The 23952-nt window shown below is 34.8% G+C and overlaps 1 protein-coding gene across 13 annotated transcripts in view; it reads left to right on the forward strand.

The window, feature by feature from the left end:
- The window catches only part of alph (protein phosphatase alphabet), a 142071-nt gene that overhangs the window by 33701 nt on the left and 84418 nt on the right, over window positions 1-23952 (forward strand). For 8 of the 13 annotated variants that reach the window (XM_069833229.1, XM_069833230.1, XM_069833223.1 and 5 more), the window contains 2 exons: window positions 9889-9943; window positions 11307-11401. In XM_069833229.1, the coding sequence (XP_069689330.1) occupies window positions 9889-9943; window positions 11307-11378 (127 nt within the window). In that variant the 3' untranslated portion in view covers window positions 11379-11401. The remainder of the gene's footprint in view (window positions 1-9888; window positions 9944-11306; window positions 11402-23952) is intronic. The other 5 variants (XM_069833232.1, XM_069833235.1, XM_069833236.1 and 2 more) reach the window with 1 other exon arrangement.

Below are 23952 nucleotides of genomic sequence, written 5' to 3' on the forward strand. Positions count from 1 at the left end.
GTGCGCCCCTTGCATAATGGCAGTTGGCTTGGACATAAAACGTCAACATATATGCCTAGCTTGGAGTCAGGCCAAAAGGGAAACATTGAAGGAGGAGGGTTCGATCTGGTGCTGTGGATTGAATTCGGCGTAGCTCAGTGGTCAGAGCGTTTGGTACGGAGAACCAAGGACCGGGGTTCGATCCCCGGCGCCAGAGCGAATTTTTCTCCTCAAATATTAATTGTCAGTTAATATTACAGAGATAATTCTGTAGGACAAATTAATAAAATCTTTAATACTACATGGGGTGGTAGATTTGAACAATATTAGCCTACATGAGCACTTCGCAAACATGAGTGTTCTTTAGATCATATAGAACTGTATCAGGTTCAAAGAGCTGGAAAAAACTCGAATAAAATTGCAGATGCACTTAGAGAAAGCTTATGACTGCACATTGACATATGTACATTAAGGTGAGCTTTATTTTAATTGATGATGTAAAGTACTTCCAAGTAGGAAACAGTAGTACACTCATTTCTTGGTGACATGCTTCTTCTATCCATTCCTTCTCTCTCTCCACAATGCATTATCACTTCCAATCATGGATGTGATTCCCTGTTTAACGGTATTTATCACTGACAATTATATCAAAACTGAAACCATCGAGAGTGTTAGGCCCTAATGATATAATTTATAACTATTGTTATATTAATAATAATATTATTATTATTATTATTATTATTATTATTATTATTATTATTATTATTAGATGTTCTGCATTTCACGTAAAAATAACTTGGTGAGTCATCTGTGCAATAATTTTTTAAGGAACATTTTTTCAAAAGTCGCTGAATGCCCAAATTTTCTAAATTGAGTTTTTGGTAGTTGCATGTCGACACCCATGTTACACGTATCCTTGTGAAATCAGTTTTAGCAGAATTCGATTATTATTGCAGTTAGAGGGCAATGAAAATTGTGATTTTTTGCAAAACTCGATATTTAAAGCATAAATTGATAAACACCACCTACATTATAAACAGAATAGTTATAATAACCACACAGTACTTGAATAAAATGTGTTTTATTTTACACAACGTACGACAACTTGATAGGAATTTATATTTATATCACCAATGTAAAACTTATATTAGAAGAAGAATAAATTACTAGTGCAGCAAGCTAGTAAAGATCTTAGACGGAGACTACAATGGAAAATAAGTGGTGTGAATGTACTACTTGAATGAAACAGAGTTTTCAATTGTAATAATGGAACTAATTCTAATAAGAAGAAATTAAAGTGTTAAAACGAAGTGTAGTAATAAAGCCAGTACTAATAATAAGACATTAATAGATATTTAAGAGTTTCATAAATTATGAAAAATCAAACAACAAACTAGGCCTACTGTTGTCCACCACTGTGGAGTAACGGGATTTGACCTGGTTGGGACAAGTTACTTGGTTGGGGTTTTTTTCCGAGGTTTTCCCTCAACCACTTTAAGTAGAATTGCTGGATAACTTTCGGCATTGGATCTCGGACTCATTTTGCCTTGATTAGCATCGTTTCATTAATAGTCTTTAATAGTTACAGGTTGACCAGGAGGATGTGGTTCCGGGATTTGCCTACAGATGGCATCTGTTTGCGGGAGCTGCACATACCCCAATCCTAGTGAAGCTGCAAGAGTTTCAGTAGCGGACTGCAGATTAACAGGGGAGTGTAGCTCCCTCAGATAGATGGCACCTTGGTGAATTGCAGAATTGATGACGGCATGTCCCTCTAGTTAAGGATACAGCAGATTCAAGCACGTGAATTGCGAACAGCAGTGGGGAAGCCTGCAGTGAGGCTTAGCCTGCCCAAAAAGATTTGAGTTATTATACCTAGTAACATTTAGACCTGTAAGTTCGTAATAACGATGTATCGTACCACTTGGTTTAACTCCGATCCTTCCGCACATTAAGTTCATTGTAGGCAGTCACTCCAGGATCTGAGAGTTCAATGCGAGGTGAGGCTTGTGGATAAGCCTCTAAAGGCGTGGCTCATAAGCTTGAGGGGGACCAGGGAGGGGATTATCGATTCGCTACATCTCTGTGCTAAATGAAGCTTGCCTTGTAGCCTACCATCACAATAAGTCGCGCTATATTGTGTTCCATGAATGGGTTGTGTTATTGAGAGTTAGTTTCATCAAAAGTGCGTGAGTGTGTGTGCGTGCATGGGCCCCCGTTTTTTTACATTTAGTTTAATCGTGTATGTGTGTGTGCGTGCGTTTTGTTTTACATATTAATTTTGTGTAAATTGGCTTATACTGAGAGAACATTGAGGTCATTATTATTTATTTATAGAATTGAAAAAGAAACCTTTCAGTTGGACATATGAAACAAAATGTGCTTACAAAGATAGGAGATTGACACTACATTTACATATTGAAATAGTGAATGGAGGAAGACAAAATAGAAATTTTCAATTTTCGTGGTGTAAGGCTAACAGAGTGCTCTGAGACAAATAAGTTGTATTGTTATACCTGTGTTCTGTTTGGGGGTGAAAATGAGTGGTCATCATCTTCTTGTGGGTTCTGTGTGACAAAAAAATATTTTGATAGAAAATCCGAGAAACTTATGCTGTATAAAAAGATATAAATAAGCAGATTTTTTTCAGTCTACCCAGTATTTACACCTTAGCTTCGGCACTGGCGAACAGATACCATAGATCCGAGAAGCCTGCAGAGGAACATCACAGGAGGGAGGTGGAAGTATGGTCTCCTGTCAGACCTGAATGCTGTGGCTGAATCGATACGATATCATCAAGTAGTGAATCATGTGCTTGAAAAAAAAAAACAATCCTAAGGACTTCAAAAATCATCCCAATATAAGACGGTTGCACAATAAGCCTAAAGGCTGCTGTGCTTGCTCAATGGTCTACTCTGAAGAAAAAAAAGGCCTACTGTTGTCAGTGCCAGATATCTACACTGGAGATCCTATTAAAGTTGTATTGAGATCAGACCTATAGCCTCGAAATAACGAAGGCAGCTACTTTGCCAAAGAGAAGTATGGTCGCTCAGAAAGATTCTTGAACTTCATGAAGTATTCTGAAATAAGTATCAGCTAAAGAATTTTACAAATATATTATTGGAGTTTCATGGTAAATAGAATGACTGACTTCCGGTTTTGAGAAAGTTTAGAGTAATTTTTCCCATTTTATACAATTGAGGGCTTTGCTGGAAGAAAGATGGAAGAAAACAGTTTAAAATGTAGTGAATAATTTGCTAAATGTAGTAACGAAATGTTGTTTTGATTGTACTGTACATACCTGCAGGACAGGGCTGCAGTGCATGCGTGATTTAATCTGTCAATCTATAAGTAGAGCTAGTGTTGCGTGCTACTGCATACTGTACTGTGTTTGTGTTCTCTTAGTAGAAACCAAGCAAATATGACGAAGCAAAAGCGGCAGAGGATGGACAAGACAAATAGAAAGAAAGGTACATCGAAAAGGCGTAAGATTAAGGGAGAAGTGGAAAATTTATACCTGGTAAAAAAAAAATAACGTAATTGACGTTGTTGCAGTCAGAAGTGCTTCGAAAGAGTGAGTATGTCTCAGCAGAGGGAGATTTTTCAATATTTCTATAACACTAAAGAAAAAAGTGTGCAAGACAATGAATTGGCCAGGTGCATGGAAATATCGGAACCGAAATATAAGCATAAGCTAACAGAGAACAGAAGTCGCTGATCACATACCTGGAAATATTTTTTGTTGGACAAGGGAAAACATGTCTAAGTATGTCAAAAGAAGGTATTCCAAGTGTATGGTGTTTCGGAAAAAAAGATTACGAGTCATTCAAAGTAAACTTTTAAATAATAAGACATTTACAGAGAAAAGAGTCTCTCACAATAACAGACTACACACATTTTCAGAAAATGTGTGAAAACTACCATAGTAGATGAACACCTGACAACAATACCACAAAAACAAGAGCCATTATACTGATTCAAATAAAATATATTTTGACAATCCTGAACGCAATGTAAAAACTCTCCATTCTCTTTTTTGTGATTACTACAAATGGATAATAGGTAATGGATTCGAAATCAAATATTCCACATATTTGAGGTATTTTACCAATAAAGACCTAAATACATTTAAAAAAACCGAAAACAGATGTGTGTGACTTATCCACAATCTGTCAACAAAAGTAAACAACAAATTCTGAGGATGCTTGCAAAGAAGAATATGTACAACATAAGGAAAGAGCAAAGATTTATTTGGATATGAAGTTCATTGAACAGGCAAAGATAGATACAACACTTCTTGTTTTGGAGTTTGATTATTCACAGAATCTGCCTCTGCCTAAGTTAGATGTCATGCACCATTTATATAAATGCTTGATGTGGCTCTACATGTTCAATGTCCACGTCTATAATGATGGTTCTTCTTATTTCTATAGTTTCTCAAAAACTGATGCCAACAAGAATGCAAATACTGTCGCGTTGTTTCTGGCAGATTGTGTGGAGAAGACATTTATGAAGTTTACAGGCTTGTCTCACATTGTTTTGATCTCGGATGCCTGTGGAGGGCAAAACAAAAATATTATCATCATAAAATTTTGTTCATGGCTTGCAAAATGATACAATGTAGATATCACACATGTCTTCCCTGTGAGTGGACATTCTTTTGGTCAGTGTGACCATAACTTTGAACTTTTGAAGACAAAAGCTAGAAAAATGGCAACTGCATTCACATCGAAGTCTTACTGGGAAGTAGTCACTTGCAGATCCTGTCCTACACCGTTCAACCTAACTGTGGACAGCAGTATAATAAAAGACTGGAATGAAGCATTGTCTCCTTTTTTCCTAGTCAAACCTACTACAAAAGGATGTGTTTTCAGCATACAGAAATATGTATGTACTACTAATGTACCAACGAGCTGGTACATTGTTATGTTCTGGCATTTATGAATCAGCAAACTGTGTTCTATTCCATGTCTGGAAAAGCAAATAAGAGGAGCATGCTGTAGAAGGCCTGAAGCCAAAGTCTGTTCAGCATATGCCCTTGAATCCTCAAAAGGAAAGTTAAGTGAGAGATTTGTTCCTGTTTTTGGACCAAGAAAGTCGAGAGTGGTTTGAATGTCAAATTGAAGAAAGTCATTCATAGTTCAATTTAGTCAGACCAGCTGTTTTCTTTGACTGCTTTTTATGTTCATTATTGTCCTTGCTTTAAGAATGAACAAACTTATGAAACTTATAGATTCAGACTGAAGTATATATAATGTTCTGTAAAGAGATTTGTTACAATATTCAGATTCTGAGGCTTATTGTTATCAGGATTGTACAAAGTGCAAATTTTATTTATTTATGTTCACGCAAAATGAGGATTTTCTTTTTCTGTTATATTCAGAGATTTTGCTTTCCATGCTTTAGTATACCTGAAATAATGTAAATTTCTTTAGAAGTAGATAATAAATGTCATAAAATGTATCTTAGTTACAATTTCGTGTGAAATTTAAATCTGAAATCTGCATTAAATACTCTAAGCAAGTCATTATATGGATAAAGGACATATAGACCGAAGTTTTATATTGTACAAATATAAGGAAATTTAATAATAGAGATTGTCTAAATGCTACATAACATTTATGCTCTCTAAGATTTTCAGTTTAATGCATAATTTTATTCACTATCTGTGTAACATTTTATTTAGGTGCGTTTTAAAATCTTTGATTGCATGTATCTCAATTCACCATATTGACGTATACTCCATTTTTCTGTCAAACACCTCAGTTATTGTTTTGATTAGTCCTCATTATTACTTTGAGATTCTTAATATTTTATGCACAAATTTACATGTGGGTATTTCGAGGACAAAATATATTTCAGGTTATTTGAGAAAATATGGAATTTATAACTTTTTCATATAAGTGATTCAATTATTATCATTGCTGTATGAATAGAGTTTATGTTTTCGAAAAGAAAAAGTATATTATTATTTTATTTTTTACATTGTACTTAGCCACTGCCGTAGATCAGGTGGTAGCTCGTTTGCCTGCTGATCCGGAGTTAAGTTTGATTTCCACTTGACTGATTACCTGGTTGGGTTTTTCCGAGGTTTTCCCCCAACAATATGACGAATGTCAGGTAATCTATGGCAAATCCTCGGCCTCATCTCGCCAAATATCATCTCAGTATCACCAATTCCATCGACATTAAGTAACTCAGTAGTTGATATAGTGTCGTTAAATAACCAGGTAAATAAGCACATTATACTTTGTTCAAAATGTTATGTAAAGATAAAAGATTAATAAAATATAGATTAGAATATAGTAATATAAATTAAATACCAACTAAAAATAAAATGTGACCAAAAAATTCATTTAAAAATAGAAGAAACTTAAGATTTATGTATTAACAAACATGTTATGTCTTGGCGTTTAGCGGTTAAAAAAAAAAGACTAATTTTATACTCTAAATTTTCCATTTATAAATTTCAAAATATCAATTACGTAATCATATTAGTACCCTAATAAATAATATGATAGTAAAAGATTAAAATGATTGGAGTTAATACATTTCGATCACAAGAAAAACTTTTTCTGAAAAATTTGGTTTGAGGCTTTTAGTGACTTTCGATAAAATGCTTTTAATTGCTCTAGTGCCATGCTTGACACACAACTTGAACATTGTGAAACAAGTCTGTCTCACATATTATGCCCAGAATACTCCTCTCTGACATTCAAACACTTTGTGATCTGGAAGCAGTTTTTGAATTAGTCACACTAATTTGGTCGCAGTTTTACATTGTGGCACTTCGTTGACAGACATATATGGAAGGTTAGTCTCTTGGGGAAGTCTCCTTAATGATTTTGATATTGATGTCTTCAATTCTTCTTTTACATCTGTATCATTAGATCTGTTATCTAGATCAAATATCACCAGTGATTATTCCTGTCAGGCACTTAAAGAAGAGGAGATCAGACAACTTTTGGTCTCCTGAATATTGACTTATAAGGTTTCCTGTTCTCTTCAGTATTGTTACTGATTTCTAGATATAGCATTTTGCAAGTACACTTTGTTCATCGAACTTAATTTGAAATGCCCTTTGATATGCTTTAAACACAACTGTTTGCTAATATTTACAAACAAGAAACACATGCTGTTCGATTGTATACATTCTATAGAGCAACAAGCAAGCTGACTCCTTAGAGGAAGAAATCTGTTTTACAAGGTTCAAGGAATATGTATATAAATTTTCATCCCAAACTGAAATATATAATGACTTCATTGCGATATGTTTGGGGCCTTTAGCGAGCAAATCACTTTGTGTATTCAATGCAGAGCATTATGTATATTCATGTCTCAAATGGGAAACTCTTGCAAGGTAAAATTTTAGAACACATTATTATCAACAATAATCTCACTATAGGTTTTGATTTATGTAGAGAAAATCAAAACTCAAGTGGGATTTATTTGACTATTACCAAAGTCTAGTATATAGTCACGAAGCTCAATACTTATTAAATATGCATCCATAGATAGTTGCTAACCACCAGGATCGCTACTATCGCCTCATCTCAGACCCTTTGCCTAGCAGACAATAAAATGTATTGTACTTTCGATATCGTGTTTTTTTTTTAAATTAACACCTTTTCTACACTATTGAAACATGAAATACATAAGGTTTATATATTATTTTCATGAAGTATATATATATATATATATATATATATATATATATATATATATATATATATATTTTATAAACTCACCTTCCTAGATCTTTCGGAAGAAGAATAACTCTGACCTCTTTTTCTTACAATTTATAGTGCTACAAACGTCTCCTTGTGCCATATTATTAATCAAATTATTGTATTTTAGCCATTTACAATTATTACAACTGATAACGAACATTTCACAGTTTACACAACTTTTCACAACAATGCGAAATATGGTACAGTCAATGCCTTTTCAATCTAGGCCAGGCTATAATGTATGTTCGGGCTCTCTAATTCAGTGTATGGAGGTCAGTGAAATATTATATTATAACTTTACTGCGTATCATTGCGAAGTTTTATTTAGTGTAATGTGTCCATAAGTTCCGTTTACTTCTTGTTGAATATGTTGCAGAAATAATTACAAAACTGTGTTATTTTAATGTCAAGAGAATTTTACATGTTAACATAATCTGTTCGCATCAACATTTTAAGTTTAGAATTGAAGCTATTTGGAGGTTTAATAAAAAAGAATTTATATTATGATTTTAATTTAGCACATCTACTTTCCTTAATTGTAGACAGAAAATTTACCATACCACTCCTATGACACTAATGTAGTACGTACGATTGTGTTACTTTGTCTCTTAGGTAGTAGATAAATACAATAATTCAGTACTCAATTGTAGTATTAAAATGCAGACAAATTGAATGTGCGGTATATCATACATAACATTATGTCTAATTATAATCTGTAATTGCGAATATAGGAATATAAGTTAAATATAGTAAACATAGCCTATAATTTCCATATGGCATTTTAGATCACTAAAATTAGACAGAAAGGGGCAACTCGTACAGTAAACATAACCTATAAGTTCAACATATCTAAATATCTGTGCAGTGCAACTGAAAATTATTGAATCATGCATAAATTAATGTACAAGAATTTCGCGATATTTAATCGAAATAAAGGCAGGTATTACACATATGAACAACGTAATTTTCAACCAAAAATAATACTACACCTTAATTCGCAAGTGAATTATGTCTGAAGTATATCATAATCATTGTTTTAAATTTTATAAATGCAATTTTAGAGAAATGTATGTTACTCTTTATGCATTCCAACTAATTTATATGGTTGAAACGCCGCCCTTCGTGATTGGGTTAAGGGAGTCACATGGTCTGCCTTACGACCTGTATTAGATCATGATGGCAGTGACAGTCTACTGTTCATACTACTCACAGTGCTCCAAGTGACTAGCAGCTATCGCGAAGAATGCAAAAAATAATCCCATGCTTTGTAACTGTAATACTAAACTGTGCTATTACACTGTTAGTATATAACGATTAGAAGAAATAAAATACTCTAATACAATAAAATATTAATTGACTTGCTAAATTCTATTTCACTAATGTTAGCTTTACCAAAGTATTTGAACAGAGCTGCCATTTTTAGTTGACTATCTCTGCGGGAAACAAATGACAATCGCAAAGGATGTTTTATAGTAGGTACCATAAATAATGTGCAATTTGAAATGTTGACGAACAAAGAAACGAATGGGAGATAGGTGATAAAAACAGAAGAAAGTATATAAAGATTGGAAGAAATAAAGTACTCTAATACAATAAAATATTGACTTCTAAAAAATTCTATTTCACTAATGTTAGCTTCACCAAAATGTTTGAATGGAGCCACCATTTTCACTTGATTATCTGTGCTGGAAAAAAATGACGATCGCAAAGCATGTTTTATAGTAGGTACCATAAAGAATTTGCAGTTTAAAATGTTGGCAAACAGAGAAACAAATGCTAGTGAAGTGATAAAATTGTAGCGATAAACAGCCATGATTGGTTGGAACAGATGCTTTCTTACCATTTTATTAGTCAAAAGTAGTATGACGTAGTAAAAGTGTAATAGTCTGTATAATCATCCCTTCAATTAATGTGAAGTTAGCTCAATAAGAGAAATCAGGAGTGTCATAGGATATTTTCATTGTTTGGGGGTTGCCTTTAGTGTGCTTTCGTCTATACAACTTACTCTGCAGAGTTTTAAAGAAATTTGTAGTCATTTTTTACCATTACATAATTTCATGCAGCAGAATTTTAATATATTTTAATGTTTGTTAACATTTGAAGTATATTCAAATGAGAATTTACATGCAAGTTATTTTGTTTTGTTTGATTTAATATTAATTTTGTTGTTTCTTTGTAGGAGGAATTTCATTGAAAGTGTCTACAAGAAACTGTGTCCAAACCAAGCAGACAGTGTAAGTCTCAATTATGATTTTGGAGGTTATTGAAAAGAATAATTTTGTTTGTGAAAGAACAGAATAAGTTGCATTGCTTTAGTAATAATTGTTTCTCATGTATGCACTCTTTGTTGGAACATGAGGCTACTGTAACAAAGCATATGGGAAGAACGTTGTTAGATTTAAAATTTGTGTGCCACCATGTTAGTTTTTCCTCCATAATCTGCTGTCATTTATTTGAATTGTGTGAATTTTATGATAAATTTAACTTGAATTTGAATGCTTGAATTCTAACCTTATGTATTTTAATAAAATGTACAAAGTGTGTTTCTGTACCATTCAACATTTCCATAATATTTCTCCTTGGTACAAAAATATTTTCTTTGTGTTATGTTTGTTATTATTTATAGTGTTAAGTAAAGCCAAAATCTAGTTTGAAACTAATTTATATAAGTTCTTGTTAATAACCTCTTTAAAAAGTGTCTGATATTTTAAGTGTAATTTGCTTCATTGGAATAGCTGATGGTGAGTTTGTGGAATGCTGTTACTTAAGTAATTTATGAATGCTTCTGTCACTGTAACTTGTTTTCTCTTAGTTTTAATAATTATATCCCTTTAAGTAAATTATGTAACATAATGTGTTTATCTTTCTTAAACAAGATGAGTAAAGCTTTTGCTTTCTATATACATTAACTTGCTCTGGGAAGGCTTACTCTTAACTTGCTGTAACTACCTGAAAGCATTGGTGCATTTCTTTCGTGAATCATTAAAGTGGCTAATAACATTAATGCAGTACTAATCGTATGAGATTTAACTACACTCAAAATAAGAAATGAAAATGCAAAACAATGTTTCATATAACATTTATTTTCTTATTACATAGATATTTGAGATCTCTTGTTCAAAAAAAGTTATCTTTGAATTCTGCTGTATTCTCAAGTTTTTTGCATCAGGTAGATATCTCTATTTGTTCCCAGAGCAGACACTACTTTCCTTTTGAGTGGTGTGGTAACAACCTATTCAGGTTTCTGTAGGTAACATAAAATAACATGAGCTGCGGGAAAATAGAGACAGTTCATATTGTGTGTATGTTACTTACAGTTGATCCTGTTCCTTATTAGTTGAGAATTGTTTCATACTCATTTCAGAGATCTCAGTTATATTAGTGCTCTCACAGATGTATTATATCTTTAATAATGTGTACAACAGCTGAAAAGAAATAATACTACTACAGTATTTAAGCCTCCGGCAAAACTAAAGGACAGAGGTGATGAGGGTGGGGTGGAATTTCATTGTGGTAATTGTGTATTGCAAGACATATTACAGTAACCTACAAAAATGAAGTCAACCGTCTGGCACAGTTCCTTTTTATGTGATATAGCTGAATTGCTGCGCCTGTACAAAGCAGAAGTTATTTAAATTATCTTCATGTAGAACTGGTCGGGAAAGTTAGACTAAATTGCAGTTGCAGAAAACGTAAGTTTGAAGACGAGTTGTTTAAGTGTGAGCTGTGTGACATGCTTTATTTTCGTGCATTGTATCTTATACATATCTAATGATGGTGCGAATCCCCTATTTTTTAGTGGTTGCATGATCATTTTTCAATGACAGTGTGTGTATAATCTGTACTTGAGCTAGCCATAAGTTATAGGTCAAGCTTGATAGTTCTTCCTATGCAGATGTGCATTTTTTTTTATATTTCTTTGCCTGTCACCAATGAAAGACATTTCTTTCCATATAATTTATTTTACCAAAAATGTACTGAGACAAGAATACGCATGCAATCCACATTGGCATTGCAACATCTTAACAGTAAGATCCTGGAATATGATTCCCTGCCCATTACTTGTATGGGCACAATATGTGGAAAGGTAGGTAGAGTAGCTTTTATTGGTTCAGAGGCCAGTGAAAGGTATTGTGGAGACACAGAGTAGTGGGAGTAGACAGTGCTGTAGTTGGAAATTTTTTTTTACTGAAACTCGCCAATTTCAGAAGCTCCCAGATTGCTTCGTAAGTCATTTCCTTTACCGCCGCTCGCTTCCTGCATGCAGTTTAATCTGTTGTCCATCTTCCTGTTCACAACCATGACTGCACATGTGGAACTGCATTGAAGTCTTGAAGAGGGGGACCACCACAACTGATGAAAATTAAGCTACTTGCTCTTGAAATCATAGGACATTTCCTTTTCTTCATCATAATTTCAGCCAACGCACTAAATGATCTTCCACATTTGGACAGAGATATTGGAAGTGTTTAAACTGTTGTCATTGAAGTTTTCAGTTCTTCTGTTTAATTATTACTTTCCACAAATTCCCTGAAAGCATGGATCAACTTTCGACTTCCTGGTAAATGAAAAAGGTCACACAATCTGCTGATACTTTTGTCACCGCAAGTAATATCCATATCAGTGTCAGGAAGCCAAGTTTAGGTATGAACAAAACTTCTGTCCACCATAATTTTGATTCCATCCTCTGATTTACTTTGTTTTGTTCATTATCCGTATTACACGCTGAGGAGATCACTACACCCTAGAGTGCCTTATCACTGATGATGTCTACCTCAGTTGTAGAAATGTCTGGACGTAACATAGCCAATAGGCTACAGCCTATTAATACCGGAAAACTCTTATCCCATTCTTTAGAAGGTTTAAATTTCGCCCCAATTTGTGGACCCATCCCAAGTTTATCAACTTCACAATACACAGCACATCCAAGAGACTCACCTTTCACAACCAACCTCTCATTTCCCTTAACAAAACAAGCATACTGGTATGTATACCAGCATTTAGGATATGATCTATATGATTGTATTGTACAGATAGATCAATTTCTTTACTAGAAGTTTGTCTGTTGAGACCATGTTTTGCCATGTAGTAAGCAGTACTTTTCACATAGTTTTCCTCAGTGCTCACACATACAGTTGCAATCTTGGTCAAAATTGTGGTAATTATTTCGTGAACATACCTTATAGTGGAATCCACAGACTACTAGCCTCGTGATATGGCTGATCTCTAAGTTTGTTCCCAATCATTCTCAACTCAGAATAGTGTTTGTTACAGTACGGGATAAGTAGTATGTGCGGTATTTTAAAGATATTTTCAGTGTCTATGTAATTAAATTATTTTTACTGGAACTGTGAAACCTGAGTGTTCCAGTGCATTCCGGCCCAACTACAGCACTGGGAGTAGACCTTCTTCCAGATGCCACATCTTTCTAGGCATTTTATTCCTCGAAAGATTGATTTCATTGTTTGTTATGGTTAGTTTTGCTAACCCTTCCATATTTCCTGGAATCTCCTGTAATTTTAACAGTCTCCTGGCTTCCATGTTTTTCTTCTCTTCGAGCATTTTTCTCTTTTATTTTTGCATAATGTAAAAATCTTTATTTCAAACATTTAATTTTGCCATGAATGAAGAAGATTTATATGATGAATTTTGTTGTTCCAGAGAAGCATTAAAATGTACAGTCTTTGTAGAAGGTAATCCTTGCCAGAAGTGGGTTTCAGTGCTCACCACTTTAAAATCAAACAACGTAACTTAAATATTTAAATATATATTGCATTTAAAACAAATAAAGAAATAAGAAGCATACAATCTCAGCAGAAAAAGTGTCACAAAAATTTCATAAATCCCCCAATAGACCAAAATAACAAACATTCAGATTATATGGCCCAAACTGCGATTCACAGTGCATTGAATGATTCGCAGTGTGTCTAGTTACATTACCCTCCCTATATTGTACTTATTGCTAATCTGTTAAAAAGATACAAGTTTAATAATCTTTTGAGCTTATTACACACTGGGTTCTGATTTTTTAAATCTGTAAAAACGTTCAGCATATGTTTCAAGAACTTGCTTAAATGTTTTGGAGTTGCGCTCGGACATGGGTTCAACTCCCGCTTGGGCTGAAAACCTGGTTAGATTTTTTTTAAGTTTTCCCCAATGTAAGGCGAATATCACGTAATTTATGGTGAATTCTCGGGCCTAATTTCACTATCACCAATTTCATTGACACTAAATTACATAATAATTGGTACAGCATTGTTAAATAAGTGACTAAAAAAACTTACCTTTATTGACTGTGTCATCAGCAGTTCTGTATTGGAAGACCAAAGAAATTCAGCTGGTGTGTAGTTGTGTAATGAAAAGAAGTTATAGTCTTCAACAACGAAATTTTGAGATCATAGTTTATAAAATCTCTTTTTGAACTTTATTTTCTCTGCACCCATTTGATGAATGTTAAATTCTTCGAGATTATTTAACATAGCCACTAAGTCATTTACAGAGTGCATTTATAATGTAAAAATATAGTACATGTGACATTTTTATTTGAATTTGTAAAATCTGAACAAATGTAAGTTAATGTGAATGTTCACAGACACAATTAGTTTCACTACATTCCATTCCAAGTTAGCAGTACTGCTGGTTATTTGGAAAGTATGATTACAATCTCATAAAACATTGATATGCCAGTGGCATAGCTCAGTTGGCTAAGGCACTTGCCTTTCGATTCAGAGTTGCACTGTCACAAGTTCGATTCCTGCTTGGGCGGATTTTTCTGAGGTTTTCCTCAACCATAAGGCGAATGTCAGGTAATCTATGGCAAATCCTCGGCCACATCTCGCCAAACACCATTTCACTCATCAATCCCATCAACGCTAAATAACCTCGTAGTTAATATAACCAACTTAAAAAAAAAAAGGATTGATATCATTTAATATAGGTCACTTTTAAATATCGATTTTTGTAATTAGAGAAATGTTAGGGATTGTTACAACATATGAATTGCTGTTTTGTATGAATTTGTACAAAATAATTAATGACATACTTGTACTCTAGTATTTAGAAATGAAGTCAATTATTTCTTATTTGGGTTCACAATAAATGATTCCATATATATATATATGTCTCTTGAATGGTAGGGTTGCCATAATGAAGAGAAACAGAATCAGGGCATGAATGACAGTATAGACACTACATCAGTATCACTTATTTCCTTTTGTTTTAGTGGTAGACCATTCAAGTTTGTATATCACCACTCATAATTTTCAGAACTGTGAACAGAAGAAAGGAACTCTGTTTCCGAATGACCTTGTGTAATTCATTGCAATTTACATTTTTCATATTATACTATATCTGCAGAATTGCATTTACTGACGTAAGTCATAATCTGTTCCTTTCTATTGTCCACTGAGAATTCATCGAAGAAAAATGTCCTTTCAACATTGGCATTCTACAATTTTCAGAAATTCTAAGTACTACTCCATAGAAACATGGCTGTGATAAAAATGTTCCCATATTTTGTGTGAAAGAACTCTGCCCTCTATTATCTGATAGGAACAATTTCTATTTGAACACATGGCCAAAGAGAAGAGACTCATTCAGTTTGGAACATGTATTATTTCGCACCAACTTGAGTTTCATGTCGACATTATCCCACAGGTTATTGGAATTTTCCTCATTTCTCTTCGACTACATTAAAAATCGCGAATTTCACTCTTTTCGGCCCAGACATTCTTCTTGCATTATAAAATCACGGTCTGTCCGCGAAATTCGCGGTATATGGCAACCCTATTGAATGACAGTTCGAGAAAATAAACAATAATTGGAAATATTTATTTGTAACATGACAAATGAACTGATTTGTTGCAAAACTCGTACAAGTATGTGAAATTGTGTCATGTTTATTGCCTCGATTTCTTCGTCTTGATTTCACAATGTTTCTTTGTTTTTACGCCATTTCTTATTTTAAAAAATGGGATGAGGGAAAATATCAAAAAATTTTTATTACTTCAGAGCCATTTTAGAGGGTTTTGGTGTAGTATATTATATTATATACGTTTTCGTTAATGTAATCTTGATGTAAAAGTTATAATGTCCGCCTATCATATAATACTGTACTTGCATATTGGAAATATAGGCTTTGGTTGGACATAGCCTCGAAAGTTTTAACAATTTGCCATTTTGTTGCTGTCTGTGCTTGTCAACAATATATAAATATTGACAAATGATGTTTGATTTAGTTGGAAAAATATATTTACAGGAACTCTCCTTAACCATTTAGCAAACACCTAATGGACTTGTACAAGGTGTCAAATAATGGTGTCCTCATGTTTCCGATATACATTTTTATTTACTGGAACAGCGCTCCAGTGTGTTCAGCCCAACTAAACCACTATTCCTACAGGACTTATTGTATGTTATCATTTCATATGTCCTGCATTTTAGATGAAATTATGGAAGAACAGAAAATGGCTGACAGTTATTAACAGACAGGAAATATTTGGATCTTCAAATCAATTTTCATGACGAACTTAGTAATTAAAATATATTTTTTCATAATTTTGGTTAAATGTGTGACATAACCAGACTTTGATTTGGCCCTTAAAATTCTCATATACTACTAATTAAAATCAATTTTGGTTAAGATTTTTCGGGAGTGAGATGGGCAATTTCATATACAAAAACTTACATGATAAATATGTGCATGGCACATATGAAGTATGTCTAATATAGCCACAGTATTTACACATTTGGCCATTCTAGAAATTAAACTCTAGATATAAGAATGAAACTATTATCGTATCAGTCAATTGCCATTTGTGTGACTTAGTAATTTTTGTATGTAGTCAACATGTGTTGCCACGCTGCTTGGAGTATTTTTTAAGTGATTGCAGATAAATAAAAATCGTGTGTGTGCACGTGCACACATACATACACAATGTTTGCAAGTTTTTTTTCTTATTACATTGATCCTTCATGTTTAGGTAGTGCAATCATGCTTGTTGCCATGATTTAGAATGTAGCTGAATGTCATGGAATCTGATCACTTCATTGTTTTTAAGATTCATTAATATTCTACTGATAGTGTCTGGCTGTGAACTTATGCCAGGAATTTTATTCTCTTTACTACCATATACAGATCAGCTTTGGAGTGTAAAACTAATCAGTCACCTCGTTATCACATAATGAATTAAAAATCATGGGAGTTCTTTTTCTACAGAAACTTTATCTTGCCACATTGTGGTGTTGAAGTCCTTTATTACGTTTTTCAGATTATATGTAAATTGTACTGACAATTCACTGTATTTCTATATAGTATCTGGGGTAGTTGTTGATTTACTTGATATTAGTCTGTAGTTTTTTTTTTTCATTTAGTCTCTATTAATATTGGCTGCTCCTTTCTTTTTTTTTTTTATTTTGGCTTTTATGCTGAAAGGAGATACAGAGTAGCACATAATATTTTTAACATTAGTCTTTTTGTCTAACTTATGTTGCTCATTATTTATTAGATTGATATAATACATAAATCAAATGAATTAAAAATTCCTGGAAAATTATCTTTAATGAAGACTTGTTCTTTACGATCCTGTTTCCATTTCAAGACATCTATAAAGCACATTTTTACAAGGGCAATCACTCTTAAATACGAGTCTCCAGATAGCATGCAACATTACTGATTCTTAATACAGTATCACCTCATTTGATACTTCTACTTTTCAAGAAACTCCACTGTGTATGAATTGATAGGCCTTGCCAAGAGTTATGGAATGAAATTATTTCGCAGCATGTCCAGATGTCACTCACTGTTCACTGTGACATCAAAGAAAGTCGCACAGTGACTTCATATCTCGAAGTGATGGTCCACACACAAACTAGAGTTTCTTAAAAGGACATTTGTAGGAAGGTAACTAGAGAGAGTGTTAAAAATTGTGCAATTGTTTCACACACACTTTTTGAACACATGAGTCATTCTCACGAAGTAATATAATTTCAGATACCACACGTCGTGAAATTAAACTTCCGTGAATCATGGATATTTTTTTCTTTTAAAAATGCCCATTACTATTCTTTACTTTTACTGTAAGTGGGCGAGAAATTTCATTCTGTTATTGGAGAACTTTTTTTTTTTTTTTTTTTTAAACTAAGAAAAATATAAAAATAATATCGAAGTAATACCTGAATCTGATGCTACTGTATTTCAGTTTAAGAAAAAACAACGCTTATAAAGTAGATCATGATTGTTAAGATAACATCCTAATCATTTTTTAATAAATTGATTTGAATGGTAGCTAATTGTATAAAGTTCTGTATTCTGCTTGACAGGGTTGGTTATGGAAGATATATATTCGTTTGTTAGAGTTTTTTTAATCAAATTGTTGTTTTGTTAAATTTTAAAACAGTTTATTTTTAGCTATCTGAGCTGTGACTGAAATGACATAAACGTGACAGAAATGATGTTGGAGTAATCGAAATGACATAACTTGCGTTCTAATCTTAAAATGGTAAATTAAATTTTGTATATCTTATTCTAAAGTGGCCAGATAGCTCAGTTGGTAGAGCAGCTGGCTATGGACTGGAAGGTCCGGGGTTCGATCCCGAGTTGTGACGGGATTTTTCTTGTTGCCAAACTTTCAGAACGGCCCTGAGGTTTACTCAGCCTCCTATAAAATTGAGTACTGGGTCTTTCCCAGGGGTAAAAGGCGGTCAGAGCGTGGTGCCGACCACACTACCTCATTCTAGTGCCGAGGTCATGGAAAGCATGGGGCTCTACCTCCATGCCTCCCAAGTGCCTTCATAGCATGTGACGGGGATACCTTTACCTTTATCTTTATATCTTATATCTAAGCATTATCATGAAAATGATTAACATCAACTTCCTGTTGAACATTTAGAATTATCTTACACTGAATGGTTAAAAGTTTTAAAGTAAATAATTACAGTAAATGGCAACAAATTAAGGCATTTTACATGATTTGATTTCTTAACATCAAAGAAGCCTCAGTGTAATAGAAATGAGTAAAACATACATAAACACAGTTTAACTTTCGGGGTTAGAGTTATCCGGGCTAATAGACCGTGACCTATTGGCAATGTTACAACCAGACGTTTCGTCTACAACTGCGGCAGACATCATCAGTGGTGAGGCACTCAGGGGCATAGTGATCTCTTCAGCATCCCAGGGACAGCTGGCACAGAAGTCATATTAAACTGGTCGCCCATTAAAGACAATTTCCAGGATTTTATGATTCGTTTTGTAAGCTGCATCTGTGGCTCAAGCACTAGCATGCTGTTCTTCAATCGCTTCCAGGTGATCCAGATTCGATCCCCATTCAGGTCATAATGGAATTTGTAATGGACAAAGCAGATGTTGCAGAGGCTTTTTCTCAGGGTGCTCCCATTTCCCTGATGTTGGAAGGGCTTGGGGCTCCAGGTCCTGGGGCTTATCAGTTACTCATCTGGGGCTGGAACCTGGCTTTGTTAGGATGACCCACCTGTCAGCATCAGATTCACGAATGCCACGCAGGCCACTTATTGGACTTGGACAAATCACATATATATAGGCGTACAGCATGCCAAAGCAAGCCTGTTACAATCCTTCCCTGGCATAGCCCTCGAAAAACCAAGCCGAGCCAAGATTCATTTTATACTAAGGTTACCATATTTTTTCACAATTTCCGTGGACAGATATCAACATTGTTGCAGTCTAGACCCTGAAATCTCAGCTTGTTGTTTAGTGAGATTAAGATCTCTTATTAAGTCGTTCAGTTCACATTGTTGAATTAAATGGAGTTCTTTATGATGTTCTGGACTATAGGACGGATCAGAGGATTTTGATGGTTGAGCCAAGTCATCTGTTTGTTCTATTGGAAGAACCAATTCCTCCAATAGCGAAGGTGGGTTAGGAATAGGGAGTTTTGGTCCATGTGGTACAGGTCTTATTGCAGATGGAACATTAGGATATTCAATTTTAGATCTTGTTTTTTTTTTTTTGTTTTTTTTTTAAATCCCGTAATCTTTGTTAAACAGAAATAACAGTCTTCTGCATGGATTGTCGGTTCATGCCAGATTATTGGAACTGCAAATGGCATACTTCGATTCTTCTCACCATTCATCCATTTTATCAGTTTTGAGTAAAATGTTGTGCAGCACACATGGGGATCCCATGATTTGTCCTCATCACACACATTACATTCAAAATAGCAATAATATGCTTGTTTTAACTTATCTGATAAAGATCGACACTGCGATTTTGCCGTAAATTCTCCACATATGTAACAAAAGCTAGCTGGTGAATTTACACACCGACAACGAGATGTTTTCATTTTGAGAAAGCCTAAATGAACACGAAGATAAATACTTAAAACCAGTGGTACAACTTGTCACAAGCTCAAACAATATTCAACTAATCCTAAAATGCAATAATCTATTTCACTCTAAAAGCCCACTCTTTCAGTGCTTTCTGTCCATCTAGCACCATAAAGCAATAAACCCACTATGCGCCTTATTAATGCAGACTCATGTGATTGAAAGAACCTAGTCCTTAAAATACACTTCTAGTATATTCTGAGCAACAGTAAGTTATAAAATGTATGAATATACTGTGTAACTGTTTAAATAAAGTCCATAGTTCGATACCCGAGTTCTTTGGTAAATTCATTGTTTTTTTTTTCTTTCACAATTTCCAATTTTCCTCTTAAATGATGCGTGATGGAAAATTTTCAAGTTTAAATCCACTATCAGCATACAAAAATTGATCTAAAATGACCATTTTCACCCTTATGACAAAAATCTTGTTGACTAGTGTTGCTGGACTTGAAAAGAATGGAGGACGATTGTATCAAGTCTTACCCACTCCACATCTACTTGAAACTATGCCCCTATTTGCCATCTTCTGAACTGATAATGGACAGAATACAAGCTACAGGCTACATTACAAACATATGACTCATGACTATACCTGTATTACAGCCGCACAGGTTGGACTCACACACAATATGAAACGAATTTGTATTACATTCAATACACCTGAAAATTTCGTTGTACATCACACGCACAATTAACAAAATTTAAGCTGCATCTGGAGCTCATTGCTAAAGCACTCTGGTTCTAACTGCAGCCTGGTCGTGATGAATTTGTAGTGGACAAAGCAGACTTGTAGAAGATTTTTCTCGAGGTACTCCCATTTAACTTTCATTCCACCAACTCCATTTCATCTGTCATCTGCAATAGTTTAAAATATGCTGGAGTGAAGTCTAGAGGGTAGTACAGATCTCCATACTGATATATGAGTTCCAGGACCTGCAGTTTATCATGTACTCGTCTGGAGGAGTGAGATCTGGCTGTGTTTGGGCTACCTGGCCCATGTGTCGGACTGAAAAATAATCATATATAGGGCACACATTGAGCCAATTTGGCCCTAAGTACATGTTGTGGCTACATTGCTGGCACGTTGGCTTTCCAGGCAGCCCAGATTTGTTCCCTGGTCAGGTCTAGTTAGAATAGCCTATATGGTCGACAAAACAGATTTCTCGGGGTACTCTTGTTTCACTCTTTCATTCTACCAACACACTCCATTTAATCCTCATTTCATCTAACTTCTACAATAGTTAAAATTAGGCTGGGATGAAGTCTTGGGAGTAGTACGGGTCTCCGTATTTATAAAGGTTTTAAGGACTTTGGGGTTCAGGGTCTAAGTTTATCATGTACTCATTGGAATGGAATTGGCCAATATAGGATAACCCACCTGTCAGCATCTGATTTATGATTGCCATCTGGGCGACATGTAGGAATGGAACAATAATCGCGTATAAGGTGCACAGTGGATCAATGAGCTGAAGTACTTGGATGCATTTCACGTTTGGCCCTGAAGAACCCAGCCAACACAATTCACGTGTCTCACATTTTATAGGACGTATTTTCTTTCTGACATCGTGTAGGCTTATCGAACTGAAATCTGTTACTGGCAGCAATGGTGATCCGCTTAATCTGTTTACTTCCAGAAATACACTTGACTGGAGTGCTAGTCAAAACAAGATAATTGCATGAATGTTGGTTTCACCAACACACTCCAACTCCCTCTCATTTCATCTATCATCTGCAATAGTAAAAATAGGCTGGTGTGAAGGTTTGGGGGTAGCACGGGTTTCTGATGCTGATGCAGGAAGGGTTAGGGGCTCGGGCCACTGGGGGCTTATCGGGCTACTCATCTATGAAATCTGACCTGGGTCTATCAGGGGCTGAGACAGGATGTCCCACCTGTCAGCGTCGGATTCACGAATGCCACCTGGGTCACCTGTTGGACTTGGACAATCATTGCATATACAGGAGTCACAATGGGCCAAAGTGTGCCTGAGTGTACAGATCTTTCCTGGATTCAGTGCTCAAAAAGCCAAGTGAAGATGGATGGCATACACTTTTACTTTTGTCAACATTTCTGCAAAGAAAACAGTACTAATGATCAGTAGTAGTTCCATAGTTATCACATTACTTACATGCCTCCCCATCATTCCCACTAGTCTTTAATTTATTTTGGGCTAAATTTTATTTCGTTCTTCTAATAGTGCTATATTCTAGTGTTCTTTACTAAGAATTGTATGATTTTTTGTGTCCCAAGTCCTTTCCACGCATATTCTATTAGTTTCATGTTTGGTGATTATGAGGGTGTATGATGTTGTTTGGGTGTATTATATAATCTTTCCTTCACAGTTCTTGCAGTATGTATTGAGTAATTGTCTTACTGGAATATAAATGACTGCCTAATATTGCACTGCTGTGAAGATTGTCTTTTAGTACTTGTAAATAATGCTGATGATCCTTATTTCCATTCACAAACACGAAATTTCTCACACCTGTAACACTCATGAACTTCATGTCCATAACACAGCCATCATTTGTTTCATTGTAAAAGGTAAAAAGGTAAAGGTGTCCCCGTAACATGCCATGAAGGCACTTGGGGGACATGGAGGTAGAGCCCCATGCTTTCCATGACCTCGGCACTAGAATGAGGTGGTGTGGTCAGCACCATGCTCTGACTGCCTTTTACCCCCAGAAAAGACCCGGTACTCAATTTTGTAGGAGGCTGAGTGAATCTCGGGGCCGTTTGTTTCATTGTACGACACAAATTTTGCTTTCATAGTTGATTAGGTTTCCATCACACTGTGACCCTTTCACTTAACTGAAAATTGTAAACTTCCTTTTGTCACTAGATATACTCAACGCCCAGAAATGTTGGAGCCTATTTACGCAATTCCTTACAAATTCTCAAAGTTTATTTCTGTTTTATGTCACTGATAGTCTTCTTCCTGGTTTCTCGACTGTTATAAACATTGCTCTTTATCACACTGCTAATTATGTGGTACAATTTTCACTCCATTGTCTGTTTCCATCATGCTTGCCAGTTTTGTTATCTTCGTAAATTTCTTTACACACTACAACACTGCACATATCTCAATAGTGTTAATTTTCTGTGGTCGTCCTGTTCTGTTCCTATTGTCCAGATACTTCATATTATTATATTGGTCTGTTATATATTAAACTGTAGAGTGTGATTTCTTTTTTTCACATTTTCCACGATTTCTCTTAGTGTTTTCCCATCTTCTCTAAGTTTTACTATTACATTATGAATTGGTAGAGGTTTTTCCATTTTACACACTATATTATGCATTGACTATGAAGTTAAAACTGGTGTCATCACCAAAGAGTGTAGTCACCTTTATAGAATGACTAAACCCTATCTAAAAAGAGTTTGCACAGTTCTGTATAGAAACTTAATTGATTTCATTTTACACGAGGTCATGGGTCAGTGGTGCTTAATGTAAACCAGGGCTGGGCATCGGGAGTGGAACTAGATTCTAAATGGGGACGCTTAATATTCATCTGTCACTGAATCAACGCTGTGCGGTGTTCGGCGGGGAAGAAAGGGGATGAAGAGAAATCATATGGCTCCCCGTGAGAGAGTAGAATCTGCTCTTGCTGTCCAGCCCTGATGTAAACCAACCAACTTCCTTTCTTCTACTACACACAAACTGTACCGGTATATCTGTGTCTTTTAAGATTAGCACATGCATTCAACTTATTATGGTATATATTCGTGTTATACTAAATAGTAAAGAAATAATTGTATGAATTTTGTATGGAGAATTTTTTTTTTTTTACTATCTGTACATATTGTGTCCCGCGCTGTGGCGTCGTGGTCTAAGGCATCCTGCCTGGAACTCGCGTTACGGAATGCACGCTGGTTCGAGTC

The sequence above is a fragment of the Periplaneta americana genome, chromosome 8 (genome assembly GCF_040183065.1).
Source record: "Periplaneta americana isolate PAMFEO1 chromosome 8, P.americana_PAMFEO1_priV1, whole genome shotgun sequence".
Taxonomy (NCBI): domain Eukaryota; kingdom Metazoa; phylum Arthropoda; class Insecta; order Blattodea; family Blattidae; genus Periplaneta; species Periplaneta americana.